At 40.5% G+C, this 23,692-nt stretch overlaps 1 protein-coding gene across 4 annotated transcripts in view; it reads left to right on the top strand.

The window, feature by feature from the left end:
- Positions 1 to 23,692, top strand: part of SLC9A6 (solute carrier family 9 member A6) — a 61,410-nt gene that overhangs the window by 13,802 nt on the left and 23,916 nt on the right. For all 4 annotated transcript variants that reach the window (XM_032428253.1, XM_032428252.1, XM_032428251.1 and 1 more), the window contains 9 exons: positions 6,404 to 6,603; positions 7,998 to 8,075; positions 8,576 to 8,652; positions 8,960 to 9,072; positions 12,010 to 12,115; positions 15,747 to 15,888; positions 17,798 to 17,903; positions 18,196 to 18,284; positions 21,085 to 21,198. In XM_032428253.1, coding sequence (XP_032284144.1) covers positions 6,404 to 6,603; positions 7,998 to 8,075; positions 8,576 to 8,652; positions 8,960 to 9,072; positions 12,010 to 12,115; positions 15,747 to 15,888; positions 17,798 to 17,903; positions 18,196 to 18,284; positions 21,085 to 21,198 — 1,025 coding nt within the window. The remainder of the gene's footprint in view (positions 1 to 6,403; positions 6,604 to 7,997; positions 8,076 to 8,575; positions 8,653 to 8,959; positions 9,073 to 12,009; positions 12,116 to 15,746; positions 15,889 to 17,797; positions 17,904 to 18,195; positions 18,285 to 21,084; positions 21,199 to 23,692) is intronic.

Raw genomic sequence — 23,692 nt, 5'->3', positions numbered from 1 at the left:
TTTAAACCCCCTAACAACCTTGTGAGATGGGTACTATTATCTCTCCCATTTTACATATAAGGAAATTGGGGCAGAGAGAGGTTAAATGACCTTCCTGAAGTCACATAATTTGTAAGTATTGAGCCAGGATTCGGACCCAGTCAGTCTGGCTCAGCAGCCCCATTCTCTTAGCCCCTAACCTTATTGCCTTATACTGAAGAGATAAAACTTAACTATAAAGATAAACCGGTTAGTATTATCATCACTACACATAAGGAAACTGAGGTTCAAGGAGAGGTTATCGACCCTAAGGTCACAGACTAGAACTTGATGGAGCCGGAATTCATACATCTATCTGACTTTCAAACTTGTGCTTTTTCTCCTACATCATGCTATACTAAATTTCATACGATCATATATGTAGAGAGATAATACTTATGTTGTAGAGGTTTTGAAGGTAGATTGTGAGGGAAGGCTGTGAGGGAGTAGAGACCTTAACCACTGGAGCAGTTCATTGTGACGTGAGAGCGAGAAGATGATCAGAAAGTTAAGAGAGGCTTGGGGGACTCAGTCGGTTAAGCGTCCAACTCTTGATCTCAGCTCAGGTCTAGATCTCCAGAGTTCAAGCCCCACACTGGGCTCCACGCCAGCATGGAGCCTACTTAAAAAAAAAAAAGGTGGGGGGGCGCCTGGGTGGCTCAGTCGCTAAGCGTCTGCCTTTGGCTCAGGTCTTGATCCCGGGGTCCTGGGATCGAGCCCCACATTGGGCTCTCTGCTCCGCGGGAAGCCTGCTTCTCCATCTTCCACTCCCCCTGCTTGTGTTCTCTCTCTCGCTGTCTCTCTCTGTCAAATAAATAAATAAAATCTTTTTTAAAAATTTAAAAAAAGAAGAAGAAGAAGAACATTAGAGAGGCTTTGGAAATAGAAAAACCAGACTTCAGTGCTGGTTTTATCACTTAATGCCAAATACTGTTGGCTAAGTCATTTATCCCCATTTTAGAGATGAAGAAACAATGATTGAGAGATTTATAATAATATCTACTACATAAGGTTATGAGGATCAGATAATATATGAAAGAATTAGGATGGGGATTGATTGATTCAGGTGCTAAGTGAAAGAATTCCCTTGGAAAAGAGGTTGATCTTTCTCCCAGAGAGGGGCTAAAGAGAAATGAGCTAATGTTGACACGGGGAGGCTTGGAATTGAGGCAGCTTACATCAGATGGCCTGTGGCTTCTCCGAAAAGGAGGCAGTGAGATTAAAGATTTGAGAAGGAGGGTAAAGGTTGGAGGAGCTGCTGTAGAAAATGTTCTAGGAGACAAAAAGATGAATAAACACATATAAAACTAACCAGAGGTCGGCAAAGGCCTTGCCTTTTTTTGGCCATCTTGAAGTTGAATTAGCTTTTAAAACAAATTCTAACAGCATTCTTCAAGAAGTAGATAAATGTTACATAATACACACACATATGTGTATATAAATCTCTTTGTACATACATACACTTGTTAATCTGTAGAAATTTTATCAATTTTGACCACAGTTGATATCCCAGCAATATTCCTTCCATATTTTTGACTATCAGAGGCTTTTAGTGTCATAGCCTGGGAGAATGGGCCGAGATCCCTTAGAAGACCAATTTCCATTGACTGTGAGCCCCATACAGTGTTGGAGCCCTGGGTGATACACTGAGTTCTTTATCTCTGGGAGGGGATCCAGCTCAAGAGGGTCAGGAATGTGTAGGAGAGGTGGGACCTTTCTGTTTTGTGAAAGATACCTCTTTGAGGTTGTATTCTTTGTTGCCTGTTAGTGGTAATTTTAAATTTCATGATGTCAATGTTTTTTTGTGCGTCTAAGTAGGAGGCTGGAAGTTTCCTCCTTATCCCCTTAACAAAGCACTCTTTTTGTGTACTTCTCTTCACTGAGAATTGCTTTAACTCTATGATTACGATTTGAGCTTTCACAGAACCCAAATTAACTTGAACTGTCAACTTTATTCAGAGAAATTCCAATTTTTCAGATGTCTGATGCTGTAATAAAAGGATCTCAATTTTTTCCAACCTAAGTAATTATTCTCCTTGCTGAAGTTTTAACTGCCAAAGTGTGTGTTTCAAATTTGTCCAAGTGCTGAGTCCTCCTCAGGGCACCCAGTGACATTTCAGCATTGAGTCGGAGTGCAAAACTGGTAGATACCATTCCTTACACAGTTGGCCTTAAGGACATGGAAAGAATTTGTGCTGCTGTTATTATTTGTAGTAGCTTAGCTATGCTTTTGGCACATAAATATAAAGGGGGGGGCGGCTTTTACTGAGCCCCTTAATTAGGAGGTCTTATGGGATAGTAGAGAAAGAGCTCTTTCTGTATCATATAGGCAGGATGACTGTGGATCTATAGCCTTTGCTCACCCAGGTTATGTTTATCAAACCCAGCTAATACCCAACCGTCCCTTTTTTATTTTGTTTTTTTAGAGGTTAGATATTTTCACAGTGTATCTTTCATTTTTTTAATTTTTAAATAAACATATACGTCTTCACTAATTTCTTCCACCTCCCACACCCTGCCTCTGGCAACCACCAGTCCATTCTCTGTTATCTATGAGCTTGGTGTTTTGTTTTGTTTTAGATTCCACATATAAGAGGGATCATACGGTATTTGTCTTTCTCTGTATGACTTATTTCACTTAGCATAATGCCTTCAAGGTCCAGCCATATTGTTGCAAATGGCAAGATTTTATTCTTTTTATGACTGAATAATATTCCGTCATGTATATACACCACATTTTCTTTATTCATTCATTGATGGGCACTAGGTTGTTTGCATGTCTTGGATATTGTAGATGATGCTGCAGTGAATATGCGGGTACATATATCTTTTTGAATTAGTGTTTCTGTTTACTTCAGATAAATACCCAAAAATGGAATTGCTAGATCATATGGTAGGTTTTTTTTTTTTTTTTTAATATTTTGAGGAACCTCCGTACTGTTTTTCATAATGGCTGCACCAGTTTGCATTCCCACCAACAGTGCACGAGGGTTCCCTTTTCTCCACAGCCTCGCCGACACTTATTTCTTGTCTTTTTGATCTTAGCCATTCTGACAGGTGTGAGGTGATCTCATCATGGTTTTAATTTGTATTTCCCTGATGCTTAATGATGTTGAGCATCTTTTCATGTACCTATTGTCCATCTCTCTGTCTTCTTTGGAAAAATGTCAGTTCAGGTCTTCTGGCCATTTTTTATGGAAAAATGTTCAGATCTGGCCATTTTTTAATCAGATTTTTTTTTTTTTGCTATTATGTGTATTTTGGATATTTTGTATCCTTATCAGATATATGTATTTTAGATATTAGTCCCTTAGCAGATATATGATTTGCAAATATTTTGTCTTTCATTTTTTTTCAATCTGGGACTTTGTTAAAAACTTTTTAAAAATTTCAGGTCATCGTACTGTTCAGCAGTTACTCATTGCTGCTCGCTTTAAAAAACGTGTGACTGTAAGTTGCCTGGAGAATCCCTCATCTCTGCACCCTCCCCACTTCCCACATTTGTCCCCTCTCCTGCATTTATCACTTCCCACTTTGGCCTGGCTTCTGCCCCCACTACTCCACTGGAACTGCCCTTACCAAGGTCACCTGTGAGCTCCTCGTTCCCACACCCGATGGACCCTTCTTAACACCTGTGTTCCTTGAGTTGGCTGCAGCATTGGCTAGTTTTCATCACTTCCTCCTCTTCCTTCCTATTCCTGGTAGTTTTCTTCCTTCCACTCCTTCATCAGCTCCTCCTCCTCTACCAGCTCCGTTACATTGGCTATTAAATGTTGGGATAAAATTCTGGGCATATATCCATAGTCCTCTTCCCATTTTATTTGCTCCCCAGGTAATCTCAAAGGCACCTGACTTCAGCCATCTCCACTTGAGACCCCCTACTTCCTTGAGCTCCAGATCCCACACACTGAACTGTACATGTTGTCACAGGTACATCAAACTCAACAGGTCTGAAACAGAACTGTACGTTTTCCCCTGTGAACCTGTTCCCTTTCTCACTGAATGGCCCTGCTACCTATCTGGTTGCTCAGGCCAGCTTACCCACATAGTTGCCAAGTCAGTTTGGCTCCTCTTAGTCTTTCTCCCAGTCTCCCTTCCTCCTGGTCTACTCAGTCACTGAATTCTTCTAAAAGATAATACCTTCTAAAAATCTCTCTCCATCCCTTTCTCTGCCCTCTTAGATGAAGCCCTAAGCTCTTAGTGCCTGAAGGACTGCAGCAGCCTTCTATCTGGCCCCTTCAAACCACTGTGGTCTAGAACAACCAGTCTTTCTAAAATAGAAATCTGATGTCAAGCCACTGTTTATTTATAATCCTATGACTTCCTTTTGCTTTCAAGATAAAGTCTAAACTCCCTTCCCCAACTTGCAAGGTCTTTTATGACTCAGCTCCTGCCAATCTTTCACACTCAACTCTGTCACTTATAACCCAGCCATACTGAACTACATGTGATTCCCTGAATGGCCTGTGTTCTCCCACTCTTCCATGACTGGATGTGGCCTATTGTACCTCCTACCTGGAAAACCTCTTCTCTTACTTTGTTTCCTTGCTTAGGTGACACCTCTGGAAAGACTTCCCTACCATCCCACTACCCCTTCCCACTTTCCCCGGCTGGGTTAGGTAACTCTTTTCTGTTTTTATAACACCTTGTATCCATATATACCATACTATAATTGTTTATTTGGTCTGTTTTCTCTAATTGGGCTGAGAAGGAGGGACCTTGTTTTCATCTCTGAACCCCGGGGGCCTACTCAGCATAGTACTCTAGTCACATATATTAAAAGAGTGGCTGGCGGGTTAGTGTGAAAGGAAACAGGGAGGCAAAGTGTAACTGATAGTGGTATGCGGTACATCTTGGAGTTAAGGGAAGTTCCAGAAGTTTGAGTTCAGTTTGCAGTTGAGCTATATCTATACCATGGAATATTCTTTGACCATGAAAAGGAATGAAGTTCTAATACATGCTACAACAGGGATAAACCTTAAAAATATGATGCTGAGTGAAAAAAAAGCCAGACATGAAAATTCAAATATTGTAGGATTCTGTTTAAATGAAATGTCCAGAATAGGCAAATCTATATATAGAGAAAAAAGATTAGTGGTTGCCAGAGTTTGGGAGTTGGGGGGTGTGATGGAAAGTGACTGCTAATAGGTATGGGGTTTCTTTTTGGAACATTGAAAATGTTTTGGAATTAGATAGTAGTGATCAGTATATGACTTTGTCAATATACTAAAAGCCACTTAATGGTTCAAAAGGGTAAACGTTATGGTATGTGAATTACATCTCAATAAAGCCATTATCAAACAGTTTGATCAATACAGGTGTTAGTACCTAGAACATTGTGCACATTTGAATATCAATATGATGATCCAAGTACAATTCTAGCAATATGTTGATGTCATAGTGCTGGACTGAGGACTTCGATTCCATGTTTTGATTTTGAAGCACATATTTTTATATTTTTTTAATTTTTTTAAGATTGTATTTATTTATTTGCCAGAGAGAGAGAGAAAGAGAGCACAAGCAGGGAGAGGGAGAAGCAGGCTCCCCACTGAGCAAGGAGCCCGATGCGAGACTCGGGGATCATGACCTGAGCCGAAGCAGATGCCCAACCGACTGAGCCACCCAGGTGGCCCAAAGCACATATTTTTAAATTAAAATATGACCTTTTAGTGGTAGAAGAACTCAGTCGATCTACAAATGCTATTGACGTTCTGATTTGTTAAACGTGTATTATTTGGCCAGCCAGGTGCTGGGAAGTGTTGTGTGTTTAACAGTCTTATGAATTGATGGATGGAGGTGGAGGTGGTAAACACATTTGGTTGGGACACCTTGGAGCATATTCTGTGTACACATCATTTGAAGGTATTTTTTATTTTGTTACATTACTAATCACCTACTTATTATCTGGATCTAGAAATGCAGTGATATATGCTGTAACCTAGGGAATGTTTTTTCCTCTTGTCGCACTGGATTAGATGAATATTAGACTCTTAGATTTTCAAATTTAATAATACTTTAAAATGGGGGCACCTGGGTGGCTCAGTGGTTAAGCGTCTGCCTTCGGCTCAGGTCCTGATCCCAGGGTCCTGGGATCGAGCCCCGCATCGGGCTCTCTGCTCCGCGGGAAGCCTGCTTCTCCCTCTCCCACTCCCCCTGCTTGTGTTCCCTCTCTCGCTGTGTCTCTCTCTATCAAATAAATAAAATCTTTAAAAATAGTAATAATAATACTTTAAAATGTAACTGCATTTGGTCTAGAAATTGGTTCTGAACCACAGGGGACTATCATCAGAGTTTTTCTGTTAGCAATCCAAAGGTATGTGTGGGGTACAAAAGAAGCAGTCTTTGTCCAAAAGAAGAGCTTATATGGTTCTTTTATTATTTCCAGGTCTTTTGGTGGGCCTTGTGCTTCGATATGGCATTCATGTTCCAAGTGATGTAAATAATGTGACCCTGAGCTGTGAAGTGCAGTCAAGCCCAACTACCTTATTGGTAAATGTTAGTGGAAAATTTTATGAATATACACTTAAAGGAGAGATTAGTTCACACGAACTCAATAACGTTCAAGATAATGAAATGCTTAGAAAGGTAAGTTCTTCGTTAAAGGGAATATTTGGATTTTTTTTTTAAAGTGTGTAACTAGCAGCAAAGCGATTCAAGAGAAGAATTAATAATGAATTTTTAATGATGTTTAAAATCAGTCTCTTGAAATGGAGAAAATCTCAATTAACAAGTGTAGTATAATGCTAAGGAAATGGACATCTGTACATTTCATTTTCTGATTGAGGCTAAGTACTATAATCCTTTTTGTTTCATTCTCTGATGTTTATAATTGTAATAAATGGTGACTAGTATTGACTTAAGCAGAATTTATAAGCATTTCTTTCAATTTGCAGATGGTCCTTAGAGTTTATTGGCACATTGAGTTTATTTGATAATACCTAAAATATTCCATTAATATTTCTTTGAATATTATTATTTCTTTCTTGTTTTGACTGTGTCCTATATGGAGGACAATTTAATCTTTCTTTGATTCATAATCTGGCACAACTTTAGGGGCCTCATTCTGAGGATCAGTTACTGTACCATGCTGTGCATAAAGCTTTATGTAGGAGGCTGTGCCGCAGTCTTGCCCCCAGACGTTCCTGGAACTGCTTTCTCCTGTCCCCGCCATAGTCCCCCATGAAGCTTCTCGGGGCCTCTTTGCTCGGGTCTCTTGTTTGCCGCCCACCCTTGGCCATGTGCCTCCACTTCTGTCTTCTGCACGGGCAGGACTTGGCTTTCATAGCTACTTGGATTGTGGTTCTGACCATCTTTAATGCTTTTTACAATTTTATACGAGCTTAATTTACTTTGCAGCGAGAGTCCTTTCCACCTGTGGAAAATTCCAGTTCCTTAAAAGTTCTAGTAAATGAAATTTTAACATGGGTGTGTGTGTAGCTGCTTTGTGTTCATTTCAGATCCTGCTGCAGTCTTATGAACAGAAAGGGGCATCTATGTTATTATAGGGAATAGATATTAAAAGGAATAGGCTGTCAGGACTAGAAATCTTAGTCATTCAGAAATTTCTTACCGTAATATTATGCTGTATACCTTTAGAGGTGTGACCTGTGTAAGAAGTCTGTTTCTTGCCGGCACTAATGGCATACCCCCAAATTTTGTTACCAGTTTGGGGGGGGGTCTCTTGTATTTAAAGCAAAGATATGTTCATGCTTTTTCCCATTTTTAAGATTTTTAATGTCATAGTATTTTACCACCCTTTCCACAGATATGACTTAACTGATTGCTCCAACACTGTCTCCTTGTCGTTTGGTTGAGAAATAGAACAGCAGCTATCCTATATGAAATACTTTGCAGTGACCACAGTAATATTCTTGCCTTTCACCAGTTTAACATTCAATCTTTTTTCTTTTTCATAATTTGATAATGTAATACGAGGTCTTCTACGGGAATTCATCTAAAATAACTCTTTATTTTAACAGGTTACCTTTGACCCGGAAGTATTTTTCAACATATTACTTCCTCCTATCATATTTTATGCAGGATATAGTCTGAAAAGAGTAAGTGCTTATGTATTTCATATACTTTGAACAACTTTAAACTCCATGGACTTTGTCATGTCTGACACTTTAGAAACAGGCAGTTCTTTCCAGCTTTCCCTCCCTTCTCCTCTCCTTGCTGAAATTTATGCCTGCACAAAAATTCTTTCTGTTATTTCCTTTAACGAATAATGCATTTAATATTAGCAGAACACACTAGAATAGAAAACCTTTTCTTGGGGCGCCTGGGTGGCTCAGTCGTTAAGCGTCTGCCTTCGGCTCAGGTCATGATCCCAGGGTCCTGGGATCGAGCCCCACATTGGGCTCCCTGCTCAGCGGGAAGCCTGCTTCTCCCTCTCCCACTCCCTCTGCTTGTGTTCCCTCTCTCACTGTGTCTCTGTCAAATAAATAAAATCTTTAAAAAATAAAAAAAATTAAAAAAAAAGAAAACCTTTTCTTTTTCAAATAATCGGTAAATATTCTAACACACTGTAACTTTTTTCTTTCTTCTTTTTTGTTAGAGACATTTCTTTCGAAACCTTGGGTCTATCCTAGCATATGCTTTTCTTGGAACAGCAATTTCTTGTTTTGTAATTGGGTAAGTACTTGAAGGTTAAAACACTTTTTATCCTTCAAATTAGACTTTTTAAATAATGCATATTTTATTTATGCAGTATTGTATTCTTGAGTGTGTCTAAGGACCTTTTTCAATGAAATGCGTTCACATAGATAATAAGTTGTTTGAATTCTCCTTAAGGCCAAGGTATTACCATATTTAAATGACACGAGTTAAATTTGGGATTAGTCACAAAGTACTACAGTAGACCCATCTTATTCTTACTGTATTCTGACTTCTTTAACAGTTGCTGTTTTTTTTCTAAAGTAGAAATGTGTTTATTGACCAGGTCAATAATGTATGGCTGTGTCACACTGATGAAAGTAACTGGACAGCTTGCAGGAGATTTTTACTTTACAGACTGTCTGCTGTTTGGTGCCATTGTATCAGCAACTGACCCAGGTATGTGTCCATGAGAGTGGAGCTTCAGTGCTTAAAGTTACAGTGTTTTGCTAGCAAAAGCACATGTGTGCAGTCCTTCCTTTAGGTGTAGAATTCATAAATTCCCATAGTACTGTACTTCCAATTGTAGAGGAAAAAACAAAATTCATAGGTCCTTTTGGCTTAAGCACACATTTTTTTAAATTTCATTTTATTTATTACATTTGCCCATTACTGGTCCTTAGCTTGATGCTGTTTAGACAATGGCTGTAAGGCCTTTTCTTTAGAAATTCAGGTTGGTGTCTATCTTTAGTAATTGGGTATTTGGAGAATATGAACTAGATTAGTTAGAATGGGTAATAATGGTACACTTCCTTTTGTGCTTCTGGAAAACCAGTTCCCTAAAAATCTTCTGTTTATATTCAGCTATCCACATATAAGAATAAGAAAAACAGTTTTTCAATGATTGTTAGAAGGCAGTTGTGCTACTGTTAGTGTGATTTGGCATCACTGGTGGGCCTTACTATACATTAAAGAATTGTTTTTATAAAATCAGCTAGGGACGCCTGGGTGGCTCAGTCGGTTAAGTGGCTGCCTTCAGCTCAGGTCATGATCCCAGGGTCCTGGGATCAAGTCCCGCATTGGGCTCTCTGCTCAGCAGGGAGCCTGCTTCTCCCTCTGCCTGCAGCTCCCCCTGCTTGTACTCTCACTCACTCTCTCTCACCTATGCTCTCTCTAGCAAATAAATAAATAAAATCTAAAATAAAATAAAATCAGCTATATGGTTATGAAATAGTTTTCTAAGGTTTTATTTATTTGTTTTAGAGAGAGAGAGCTGGGGCACCTAGGTGGCTCAGTGGGTAAAGTAAGCGTCTGCCTTCGGCTCAGGTCATGATCCCAGGGTCCTGGGATCGAGCCCCACCCCGCCACCCCCGTCAGACTCCCTGCTCGGCAGGGGAGTCTGCTTCTCCCTCTCCGTCTCCCTCTGCCCCTGCTTGTGCTCTCTCTCACTCACTCGCTCGCTCTCTCAAATAAAATCTTAAAAAAAAAAAAAAAGAATGCTTTAGAGAGAGAGTGCACACACGCAAGCAACCGGGGGGGGGGGTAGAGAGAGAGAGACTCTCAAGCAGTCTCCGCACTGAGCGCAGAGCCCCATGAGGGGCTTGATCTCACAACCCTGAGGCCATGACCTGAGCCAAAACCAAGAGTTGGATGCTTAACCGACTGAGCCACCCAGGCACCCCTGAAATAGTTCTGATATGAGCACAGCTGGAGAATGAATACAATTCTATGGAGTTAGGTGGTAGTTTTCCTAATATAGTATTGGTGAGCCTCACAGCTATGTTCACTGTAGGAACTTAGAGAAGATGCGGGCTGAAGACCTAGCATTGGGACTGGGGTTTTTGAACTAAGGATGCAAGGTTTCTTTCACTGGACTTGAGGACCTTGGCATAGGTTTGTTCTGTTTTACTTTTTGCTCTTGTAAGTTAATCATCTTCTTTAATTGTCATGCAGCACAATTAAAGATAGGATCCTAAGGTTATCTCTGAATTCCTGTGTTAACTCTGATAACACAGGGCATTATATATAGGGAGTAGGAAAATATGTTCTCTACTTTATACGAGATGATTTTACAAAGCTCAGAGGGCATTTTACAGAGCGATTTGTATAGTTCAGCATTTTTAAAACTGAAAATCAAATTGCTCCTTTCAAGACCATCAAGGCTGCCCCCTTACTGTTTAGAGCTGCTCCCATTATCTGTATGAAGATAAGATGGTTTTTGCAAGGAGCCAATGGTCCTTTTGCTTAGAAGCAAAGTCCTTGACTTTTCAACATCTATGAGAAATCTAAGTCAATCGGACTGGCTGTGTTACTTCAACCTTCTGATTTTGTGTTGGTAGAAGTATTGCCGGGATGCTCAAGCAAAACTGTTCTGCTCATATTAAGTTGGACAGTTACATTTCTTCTGAGTTATATAGGCATTTTCCCCTATAATAATTCTGTTATTTTGCAATAGTTTACTTGCTAGAAGGGTGAGCCATAGGTTTTCTTTGCAAAATTCTTCAGCACCGCTTTTGCCCTCCTTTTCTCGGTAAGCTTTTGTATCAGTATATTCCAGATGAAATGCTTTGCAGTAGAAACTACATCTTTTTAAAGTGCAAGTATCCTGTTTTGTTGGTTGGCATTTGAAGGGGCTTTCCCATCTCTGGTTATAATAATCTTTCATGTCTGCTTGGGCTTATTTAGTGAGTGATCTGATGTGACTCAGCAATTAAAGTTATATTACAACTTCAATCTCATCTGATTTTTCTAAGAATTCTCATGGAATTGTTGCCTAGAAGAAGGTTTTTTGTTTTTTTGTTTTTTTTAAATCTTCTCAGGCTGTGATAGCCTGATCATTGGCTTCTTATTAAGTTAAATATAGCAGCTGTAATTCTGGTCATAAATTTTATCTCAGCCAAAAACCAAACTTGTGCTTTCATTTCCTACTGTCTTTGCTAAACTAAACCAGTGTGCTTGAAATTTGCAAGTCAGATAGAAATGAGTTGTAAGGCTCCAAGGAGAAAATGAAGTTTGCAGCAGGAGATGCTTTTCGTAATACCCTTCTTCATCAGATTAATGATCACTTGGTCTGTAAGAAGTTCTGTATATATTCTTTATGGAAAAGAAATGTGCAAGACAAGCTGATTAGCATTTGCATGAAACAAATAGGTCAGCTCAATCCTCCAGGGTTAATTTCAGCTGTTTGTAAGATAAAGGAAATTTTGCGGGTACACAATTAGGGAAAAGAGAAGTATCAACGGGAACATACTGAATCTTTAATATGGTAAGAGAATGTTTATTGGGATCGGATCCTAAGAGGAAGAGATGAATTTCTAAGTAGCCATCATAATCATCTATGAAGGGGCTTGTGTTACATTTGTGATGTCTAAATACTCCCCTCTTTCTACTTGCTAGTGACTGTCCTTGCCATATTCCATGAGCTTCAAGTGGATGTTGAACTCTATGCACTTCTTTTTGGGGAGAGTGTCCTCAACGATGCTGTTGCCATAGTGCTGTCTTCGTAAGTGTTTGTTTTCTTGTTATTTTCTGTATTTAGAATGTTGGGGTACTAGGAACCGAAAGTCGCTTATTGAATGAAGTGTATTACGAATGCAGATGTTTGAAAGACTGAGGCATTGTTTTTTTCCTCTTAAAGAAATACATACTTACAGCCAACATGGAAAATGTGGGGAAGAAAAAATGGTATATCCTTCTCACACCTAAAGGCAATTACTCTAAAGATTCGAGGGCACTGACTTTTATTCTTGTTTTCTATGCATGCTGTTTTTACACAGTTGTGATTGTGGTGTGTATATGATTTTTTATTCTGTTTTAACATTATAACATGAACATGTTTTCTTTTTTAATTAAATTAAATTTTTGGAACAGATAATATATTTACATGGTTCAAAAATCAAAAATGTACAGAGAGGTAACATAGAAAAGTCATGTTCTTACTCCTCTTTTCATCCACCTGTCCCCCCAGCCCCTTATATGTAACCATTTTGATTAGTTTCTTGTGTATCCTCCTATTTCTTTATCCAAATGCAACCACACATATGAATAAATATTCTCATTTGCCTCTTATTTCTTATTTTAAAAGTAGCATGCTAAATATGTTCTATGCCTAGCTTTCTCTCACATAACTATATTCTGGAGATCTTTCCATATCGAAGCAGAGAGTTTTCTCATTCTTTGTTTGCAGCTACAGAGTATCCTATGTGCTGTACTATGAACTCTTAAGGTTGATTTAATCAGTCTCCTATTGCTGGAAGCATAAAAGAGTTTTCAGTCCTTTGCTATCCCAAACAATGCTGCAGTGATTAACTTGACCTCACCTGTTTTATACATTAGTAGGATAATTTTCCAGAAGAAGTGAGATTAGTTATGTTAAAGGATAAATACATTTGTAATTTGGTAGACATTGCTACATTGCCCATCAAAGAGATTATGCCATTTTGCACTTTAAGCACTGAATTATGGGAGTGCCTGTTTCCTCATAGCTTTCCCAACAGAATATTTGTCAGACTTTTACATTTTTGCCAGTTTGATGATTGAGCAATATCTCATCGTAGTTTAATTTGTATTTCTCATATTTAACATAAGCATTACAGAAATGTTTGTTAATTTTTAGAAGTGTTAAGACAATTATTGAAATGAGCAATACTTTAATCTACTTATAGAAGTTACTATACATGTTATTAGAAAGTGTTTGCAGGTGAAAGAATGAGTCTGAACCTCTGAGGGACTCAATCCTGCCAACCCACTCCTACTAAGCAAATATCTAGCCCCATAGACAGTTGCCTTTACTCCATACCATCTAGTGGCTGGAGGCCAGGGACGCTGCTCAGTATCCTTCAATACACAGGCAACATCCACCACCCAACAAATAACTACCTGGCCCCAAATACCAACAGTGCCGGAACTGAGACACCCTGGGGTTTTAACCAAGATCACTTGTACGTTGTTCTCAACATTGCAGTTGGTATCATCTACTCTTTGTATGGTACCTTTTTGTCATTATTTATGATAATAAAACTAATACATGTTTGTAACAATCTAAAGTATTTGATTTAGTAGAAAATTCCTGAAATTTCAGTTCTCAAATAACCACTATTAAGGTTTTCATCTAGGCTTTTCTATTAGGATATTAACATACATATAAATATATTGATAATTTTTATTTTATTTTTTAAATTTAGTTTTGTTTTATTTAAGTTCAATTAATTAACATATATGTATTATTAGTTTCAAAAGTAGAGTTCAGTGATTCATCAGTTGCATATAACACTCAGGGGGCGCCTGGGTGGCTCAGTCGTTAAGCATATAACACTCAGTGCTCATTCCATCAAGTGCCCTCCTTAATGCCTATCACCCAGTTACCCCATCCCCCCCACCCCCTATATTCATAATTTTTAAACAAAAAAGGCATAGTACTAAACATACTCTTCTGTAACTTGCTTTTCTCACTTGGACATTTTACTGTGTTAATACTTCTATTATCCCATTGTATGGTACACCACAAATTTACCTCTCTTATCCCTTACTGGTTAATGTTTGATGTTTTCTAATATTTTTTGTTGTGAATGGCACTGCAGTGAACATATTTATGTGCAAATCTCTGTGAATCCTTGTGAGTTTTTCTGTATGATGATTTTTAGAAGTCGAATTTCTAGGCCAGTGGATATGATCAGTAAACAATTGAGAGATACAGTCCTATTTCCCTCCAAAAATGTAATATAGGTCTATTTGAAAGCAGTTGCACTGCATGTAAAAGGAGCCGTAGGTATAGTAATACCCAGCTTCCAGGAATGTAGCACAGGGAAATAGTCCAAAATTCGGAAAAAGTGCAAATATGCTCTTTTACCTGTTTATTATAGTAGCAAAAATATTAGAAGCAACTTTTACATGTTTAACAGTAGGGAAATGGTTAAACAAATGGTTATATCCATTTGGACCATTTTTGGTCCTAAAAACCATAAATGGTGGTGGGACCCTTTATGTATAGATAAGATAGCATGACATTAGAAGCCATTTCATATTTATGAAAATAATGTTTTTTTAACTTAACTATGGAGGTATGAAAAGAACTTGGTGTACATGGTATAGCAAGCCCATTTTTCAGCCTTGAACCTTAAAAAACATTGTGGTAACCACAGGGAGAATTCATTATATTCCTGGGAATGTGTTTTTTCTCCTTTTCTTTGACATGACTTGTATGATGTCTTTGAGTCCAGACTTTTTATAAAAACACTGGTACGTCAATTAACTGAGATGAGAACTGATTTACTAATGGTAGACACTCTCTCCAGACACCTGCTGACAGTGATTTTCTCAGCCACTTCTATTTCCCAGGGTGACCATTTTAAAAAGAAGCATTTTTAGACCAGGTTTGGACTTGTAAGTTCAAGGCAGAGAGTGTCTCCTGTAATTGTGTGTCTTGGCCTCTTGCAGAGTGACTTTCTTTTCAAAAGTTTGAGGTAGAGATTCAGCTGGGTAAGCTAAGTGGATTCTAATTCCTTGGATGGACTTTCAAGCCCTTTTCCCTATAAAAGTCTATTTCAGTGAGTGAATAGATGTTAGGCATTGGGCCCATTCTGGTATTCTAAAAGTTGAAAGGGTATTTCAGTCATCTTTTTTTTTCCCATAGGAAAAACAAAATGTGACCAGGTTGAGTATTGAGCAGTATTCTTTATATTCTTATGCCTCTGCTGAAAACAAGTGGAATTTTTCATTAGTTTGTTCACATTAGTATGTTAGGGCTTGTGGGCACTCAGTGGTAGGAAGTCTTGAACAGAGTCATAAAAGAATAGTACGGCACAGTATCTTGACGCTGGAGAAAAAGGCTCGGTACAACTTCACATAGAAGACCTTAGAATATTCTATCTCCTGAAATTGTCATTTAAAGTAAAAGCTGAATTTTCTTGCCAGCTGGATCCACCACAGGGTGTTTAGTAACCTTTTGTCCTTATTTTGGCAATTCAAATCAAAAGTTTATGTCCCCTCTCCCCCCGACCCCTCCCCCGGCCCTGATTTCATCTTTCAAGCTCTACTACCCTAGAGAATGTATTTATTTATTTATTTCATCATTTTTTAGATAGCTCTTAATGTAAAAGTTGCTTCTAGAAGTGAAAACAATCTCTCTCTTGTAGCTCAATAGTGGCATACCAGCCAGCTGGGGACAACAGCCACACCTTTGATGTCACAGCCATGTTCAAGTCTATTGGGATTTTCCTTGGGATCTTCAGTGGATCTTTCGCAATGGGTGCCGCTACGGGTGTGGTGACAGCTTTAATATCCTTTTGTTAATCTTTCCTTGTTAACCTAAAAAGTGCTTGAATCCTGTATTCCATGGTCTCTCCTGTTCCAGAATTGACGTTGTGTTACAATTATGTGTTTAAGATTTATTTTTTTAAAGATTTTATTGATTTATTTGACAGAGAGATAGGGAGCATGAGAGAGAGAGAGAGCACAAGCGGGGGCAGCGGCAGGCAGAGGGAGAGGGAGACGCAGGTTCCCCGCAGAGCAGGAAGCCCAATGTGGGACTCGATCCCAGGGCCCTGGGACCATGACCTGACCTGAAGGCAGATGCTTAACTGACTGAGCCACCCAGGGGCCCCCATTGTGTTACAATTATTAACCTTATAACCAGGGACTTGGTTTGAAAACATTATGTAATCATCTTTACCGATAAATAAATAAAGGAATTTCCTTGTTTTGCATTAGGCTCCGTGCTCTCCAACTTTCACTACACAAGTCTGATTAGACGCAGTGACCCTCTGGGAGTGAATTTAAAGGTTGTAGACAAAATTGATATAAAGGTAAATATATTCCAGTGAGCCTCTGGGTATTCTGTGCTGCTGTTCATTTGCTCTTTGTTGAATAGGACAAATAGAAGTGTACGACCATGATGTCAATTGAACAAAATCAGCTTCCTGGGTTTGGACAGATGGGAGTTCATCTCAGCTCTCAACGGTTTTAACCTTCTGTTCTAGAGTCCTTGGCACGGCCACTAGTTTGCTATTAGAAGTGTTGGGCAAGTCATTCTTGTGCTCATTCAGAAAACACTTCATTGCCTGCTGCATGCCAGATGCAATGCTCTGGGCATCAAAGATGGACAGGACAGACATGGCCTCTGCCTTCCTAGAGCTTCCAGTATAGGAGCACTGACACTTCACGTGGGCCCTCAGTGTAGGAAGGTGGCAGGTGGGGACAGCAGGCAAGATGAGTGGGACTTGATAATCTCTAAAGAGCTTCCAGCTCTAAAACTTCTAAGATATTTTCGTATAAAACAAATACTTTTGGGAGCACCTGACTGGCTCAGTCAGTAGAGCGTGTGACTCTTGACCTCGGGGTTGTGAGTTCGAGCCCCACATTGGGTGTAAAGATGACTTAAAAGTAAGATCTTTCAAGAAAATAAAAAAACAAATACTTTTTTTCAAGGATCTGTAAGTTTGCTCTCCTTCAGCCTTGTGCTGGAAGAGACTTGTCTTATGGCTTTTTACAGGTGAACTGAGGCATGAAGAGACAGTAAAAGGTTCTGAAGGAGGAGCCGGGACAAATCGTATCGCTGTCCCATTACAATCTCCTTGAGGGGAGGGAGTCTATCTTGTTCATCTTTCTGCTGTGGTACACATTTGGGGAAGCAGATGTAGATTCCAGCCTGAGATTTGTCACTGGTCTGCACAGGCCCTTCCCCGGTTGACTAACAAATACTTTTTAGATTCGTATAAGTGAGTGACATGCCCTGGTTTCTTCATCATGGAATGCTCTACATCACGGAGGTGCTAGGGGATCAAATAAACATGAAATCTCATGGAAATGTCATGTTCTTAGTAATTGTAAATTGCTATAATTAGGGCAGCTGTCTTGCTTTGGGTTGCAGATTAATAGAGGTGGCCTGTTGTGTGTCTGATCTGTTGCTCGCGTCTCTGTCCTTTATGATGTGGTTTCTGGCAAGGCATGAGATACCCATAAAACAATTGACAAAACTGTGTGACTTCCTCATGGAAGCAAAGACTGCTGACTCCTCAGTACAATGCTCACTTTAAGAGGTCCTTCACTTTGGCGCTTCCTTATTCTGTGACTTGTGTTAGATTGGAGAACACTTCTTGCCCTTTCATGGTCGCCTTGCCTCGACTATTATTCTTTGTAGTCTTACTTGTGTATTACAAGATCTTGTTACCAACCTTGACAGTCTTACGTGACAAAGTTCACCAAATTACGGGAGTTCCAGCTGTTGGAGACAGGCTTGTTCTTCCTGATGTCCTGGAGTACCTTCCTCTTGGCTGAAGCATGGGGCTTCACAGGTAGGGTCCTTTCTCCTTTTGATCGTAAGCCTTCACAGGGAGTGACTTTGCCAGTCATTGTTTCTACATGGAGGCACATCCTCTAGCATTTGAACATACTTGTTAGCATTGGGATTTATGCTGTCACTTTAGAATATAAGAAAGATGTTTAATGGAAGTGGTTCCTCTGAACAAAGTAAGTCACAACTGGAAATTTCAACACTAAGCATATGATCTTCTGTAAAATACAAGCCTCAGTATGAAAGTCAGGAAGTCTCCTTTGACGTGAACTTGGAACTTGCTCTCTTTATAGGTGTGGTTGCAGTGTTGTTTTGCGGCATCACACAGGCCCATTATACATACAATAATCTGTCCACAGAGTCTCAGCATAGAACTAAACAGGTAAGAGAAGCTTTATAGTTTGTGAATAAATGTTTCCTCCTTGGCAACAAAACCGAAGTCTTTCTTTACTGAAAAATCATCTTTAGTTGGTTCTAAATGATGTCTACTCATTTCAGCTCCTCTTCCTTGGACTCCAGAGAGAGATGGGATTGGCAGGTCGAAGGGTGGCTGCACTGAGGGTAGAGATAGTTCAGCAGAATGGCTAGGGGCCATTATTATTGTGGTTCCAGTGATCAATTGGCTTCCCTTCCTTGTTTTCCTGATCACATCGCTTTTAAGAGCAATGTTTTGGAAGGTCTGACTAGAAGGACTGCTGGGTGATAGAAACAAGATTAATTTCTGATCTGACTGGCTCTACTGCTGGGTGACAAAGAGAAGACTGACCTCCTTCGGGTACTTCGCAGCTGCTCTGTCTCCAGGAATGTCAACTACACCAGTGGTTGGGTTTTATATGGTGCCGAACGATCAGGTGTGCAGGGTACCTGAAGGGAATTATAAAGGAAAGAGGCATAGCATTTCCTAGTCTCATGAGGCGTTTGGGACAAATGAATGAATAGTATGTAATGTCTGGAATAGAAACAAATGCGTACTTGATTATGATTAGATGCTTTCAGTTTTGCCAAATGACTAGAACACAGTGAGATTAGCCTGGAAAGGACTCCTGATAAAGCAGGAGCAAATGTCCTTATTCTTTTCTTCTTTCTTCTGGAGCCACAAACTTAGTATATGACCTGTGCTTTTTCCTAACTCCTCAAAAGAGATTAGACTTTTCTTCCCCCATGCGTATACACTGAGGCTACGAATCCCTTTTACGAATTAATTTACTGCGGTAAGTGTAGAGAAGAAAATTAGCTGGGGTGTTTGGTATTTTTCTAGACAATGGAGTGGGGAATTAAAAAAAGCAAACAAACAAGGTAGGCGTTTCCAGTCTTGTTGGTGATATGAAGCTTGAATAACATTAAAAAAAAAACAACCCAGACTAATGGAACTTCTAGATTGTATGTTTCAAATGATATGTCATACAAGAGGTCAGAGAAGTGGGGAAATGGTTTGAGGCTTGAGGAGGCTGGAAAACTGTCATTGAAGAAATGGTGTACCTAGAAAGATTGGAAGGATTCAGAAAAGCATAGAAAAAGGATAAAAAAAGAAGCCATAGGGGAAACAGTACTGGTAAAGGCAGGAACAAAAAGGTAGCTAGCATTAATGAATGGAAGGCCGCAAAGTGTGGCTCAGGGGTTGGCACACAACGGCCAGACCTCCCTCTAAGGTCTGTGAGCTGGGGATGGTGTTGACATTTCTAAATGGTTGGAAACAAAAGAAGATTTTTTGACACGGGAAAATTATATGAAATTCAGACTGCAGTGTCCATTAGTAGTTTTATTGGCACACTGCCACACCCATTTTTTAACATGTAGTCTCTGGCTGCTTTTGTGCTACACTGGTAGAACTGAGTGACTGTGACAGGGACCATGTGGCCCACAGAGTCTCAAATATTTACTTTCTGTCTCTGATCCGTCCCAGGAAAAGTTTGCCAACCCTTGGTGTTGTGTATTAAAGCAGAGAGTCTGTGTTGTTCCAAATCCTGGTTCCACTACTTGCTGGCTGTGTGACCAGGGGCAAGTTACATAACTTCTCTGTGCTTCAGTGTTGTCATCTTTAAAATGAGGATAATGATAGTACCTACCTCATGGAGTTGTGAGATTAATACGAGATAATGCTTGTGAAGTCCTTAGCATAGTATCAGGCACACAATAAAAACCAGATAAAGCTTAGCTATTATCGTTAAACAAATAAGTATAATTATAGTATATTAAGTCATTTAAAGTAAATTAAATATATACTTATTTCCATTTTTAATTCCCATTTTTCAAGAATGAGGCAAGCCTGGTTTAGAAAGGTTAACTTGCTCAAAGCCATGCAGCCAGCAAGTGGGAAAAGCAGGCTTGAAGCCAAAGCATTTTGACCCCTGGGCACATGTTACTTAACCACTACCCTGTTTAGTGGGGCAGAGGGCGCATGTGCAAGAGCAGTGGTAGACAACTACGACAGACAGGGGGATGCTGGATTACAGAGGGCTCATGGGACTCATGCATTCGGCAAGTCAAGTCGCAAGTCTCGGGTCCCTGCCGTGCCAGTAATCCTTGCGGGGCAGTGGTATGAACAGGCGGGCACGCAGGCAGCCGGGGCGGGGAGGAGCATGCACAGGGCTATAACCCGCAAGCCCCTGCTCCCTGAACAAGGGCTAAGACCCACGTACAAAGGGAAATCACACGACAAGGCGGTGATACGAAAGTTGTCATGAAGCATTTGGTGCCAAGAGAAAAGAATCTGTACTAGATCTTCCAGCCTAGAAGAGGGAGGTGTCTTCAAACTGCCGCATCCAGAGAGACTCACTGGGTGAGGGTGTAGGATGGGGGCAGCAGGGTAGAGTGAGGGGCCCTTTGCAGTATTAGGGGTGGGGTGTGATGATAGCTTTAGACTAAGGTGGTGGCAGGGACAAGGAACATCCCCAAAGAAAACTTGACAAGGTTTGGAGGAGGAGGAGGAGGAGGACAATGACTGAACATGGGGATTGACAAAGGAAGTGATGGGGGGACGTGCGGGGGCAACATCTCTGGCTTTATCTGTGGGACTAGAAATGTCATCACTACATTTGCTCCCCTCTGAAGCACCTGTTGTGGGGATATACATGAGCTTTACATATGTGAAGTGTCTGCTTCGTTATCTTAGTGATACTCGTGTTTTCAAATTATGTAACTTAATGTATTTACTGGACTAACCTTTTAAAATTTCGTTTCAGTTGTTTGAGCTTCTCAATTTCTTGGCAGAGAATTTCATCTTCTCCTACATGGGACTGACACTGTTCACCTTCCAGAACCATGTCTTTAACCCAACATTTGTAGTAGGCGCATTTGTATCCTTTATTATGTGTTCTATTTTGAAAACTTTTTTTCAGTTGAGATTCGCACGTGTCTTCTGGAGAGGTGGGTGATAAAAATACATTTAAATATATAAAATTTTCCTCTGAGTAAAACAAAGAAGGATTGCAACTCTTTTTTCCTATTCCATTTATTCTGTTCTCTCTTCATTTTTGTTTACTGCACAAATAACACAGGTTGAGATGACAGAAAAAGGTCTCCGGCCATTCCATCAGTCCCCCAAAATAAAACTGTTTGTCCTCTGTCACTGAAGGGAAGAGAGAGAGAGTAGACCCTGGGAAAGAGCTTGCAGTCTGCACCACGGGGCAGTAGTTGTAGGATGGTGAAGGGCTGAAGGAGGCTGCTTTCCTCTGTCTCTGTCTCTGGCTTTAAAAATCAGTCAAAATGGAGAAGCTGAGCACATGAAAGAGCACACGGAGTAGTGCCAGCCACGGGAGAAGACGGAACAAAATGGAATCTAACACATGTGGGGCGTGGCGGGCCTCCAGAGGGAGGAGGCCCAGCTCTTCCATTGTTCCAGGAGAGGACAGGGAATGGAAAGATGCAGGTACACACCTGTAAGATGGAGCTCCTGTCTGATGGCTTCTAGTTTTATCTGTAAAGTAGGAGGTGAGAGCATCTGCTGAGAGGGCGGCAGGAGCAGGTGGCCTATCAGTTATCTATTGTATAACAAAGTATCCTAAAATGTAGCAGCTGAAAAAAACAAACACGATCACCTCACACAGCCTCTGAGGATCAGGAATCCAGGGACAGCTTAGCTGGCTTCTGGCACCTCTCCTGAGGTTGCAGTCAGGCTCTGGACTGGGGCTATGCTCTTTCAGGACTTGACCAAGGCTTGGAGGATCCTCCCCAAGCTCACTCACATGGCTGCTAGCCAGAGGCCTTTCTCCAGGGGACCTCTCCGTGGGCAGCTCACAGCACAACTTCCCCCAGAGGGAGCGAGCTGAGAGAGCAGAGCACTAAGATGGAAGCTGAAGTACCTTTTATGACCTAATCTTGGAAGTGACCATCATCCCTTCCACCACATTGTACTGGTCACACTGTTGGCCCCTGGTACAGGGTGAGCAGGGACTACATGAAGGTGTGAATACTAGGAGGCAGGGATCGTTGGGGACCATCTTGGAGACTGGCTTCCACAGGCGATAGGAGTTTTGAGGAGAAGGTTGGGAAACAGACGTAGAGCGTGTGGGCGAGCGAGTGAGTGAGTTGACCAAAGAAATGCAGTCGGATTGCTGAGAGCAGTATTAAGGATGCGTGTGAGTTTGAGAAATAGGTGCAAACAGTAGAATCGGTCTGCCCTGTTGTACTATTTTGTCCAGGAGTACTTGGCTGGAAGCATGGAGAAGAGAGAGAGATGGGTCCTTCAAGGTTTGGGGTTTAGTCAAGTGAGTACAGTGAAAACCCAGAGAGGGGCAAATGAGTATAGGGTACCAGGAAGAGTGTTACTAAGATGTGGCTGAGAAAGGAAGTGAAAAAGGGAGCAGACTGGTTGTTTGAGGAAAGAGTTGAGGGCTCTTTGGATGGGAGGTCCCAGGGAGGGGAAGGTGGGGGAGCCATCCAAGGGGGATAGATAAACGTGAGACATGGAAGCAGAGAGTGTGGTTAGAGAGGGGGAGGTTTGAGTTAGTGGTTTCAAAAAGAAATATTTTTAAAAACTACTTCAGAATGAAGTTTCTGCCAAAGAGATTACCAGGAATATTTTTAAAATTAAAACTCTAAATAGAATCTCTATTAGAAAATAAGGTATTACTGAAATGCCATTCTGTTGTGTTTTAGTCTTCTGGGAATGAACTTCAGGCAAAAAAGAGAAAACCCTTTTAATAAGAGAAGAACTCTAGCTGGAAGACTCCCATGAGATCAGTCCCTTCATATCCTGCTAGTCTTTGAGAAACTTGAGCAGTCAACTGGCTTGATCTGCTATACTTATCCAGAAATGAGGCCAAATATTCTCTATACATTTCTGAGTCTGTGAGGAATTCAGGTTCCTCAATGCAAAAGCCTACCATGAAAATTGACTTACCAGGAGAGAGTTGTCCTCTTGCTGGCTATATTAGTTAGGATATAGGCTTGACGTTATGTGACAATGACCCAAATTAACCAAGGTTTAAACAAGGCAGAAGTTTCTTTCTTTCTCATGTCAAAGTCTGAACTATTGTGGCAGCTCTGCTCCACAATCATCAGGGACCCAAGCAGCTTTCTTGCACCCATCCCTCAGGAGTTGCCCTTATTCTTAGGGGCCAGCAAGGCTCACCCCTGTGTCTGCCACTTCCCTTTAAGGAGATGACCCAGAATAGGCACACATGAAGTGATGTTAACATCCATTGGGTTACACATGCAAGAGAAGCTGGAAATTCTATTTTTTATCTAGGTGACTGTGTATGCAGATGAAAATTGGAGGTGAGAATGAGGGAGGGTCTACCACTAGAGAGGAAGGGAAGGATAGATATTGGGGATATAACTAGCAGTCAC

Source organism: Phoca vitulina, unplaced genomic scaffold (genome assembly GCF_004348235.1).
Source record: "Phoca vitulina isolate PV1807 unplaced genomic scaffold, GSC_HSeal_1.0 scaffold39, whole genome shotgun sequence".
Taxonomy (NCBI): domain Eukaryota; kingdom Metazoa; phylum Chordata; class Mammalia; order Carnivora; family Phocidae; genus Phoca; species Phoca vitulina.
This window is presented reverse-complemented; position numbering and strand designations above follow the sequence as displayed.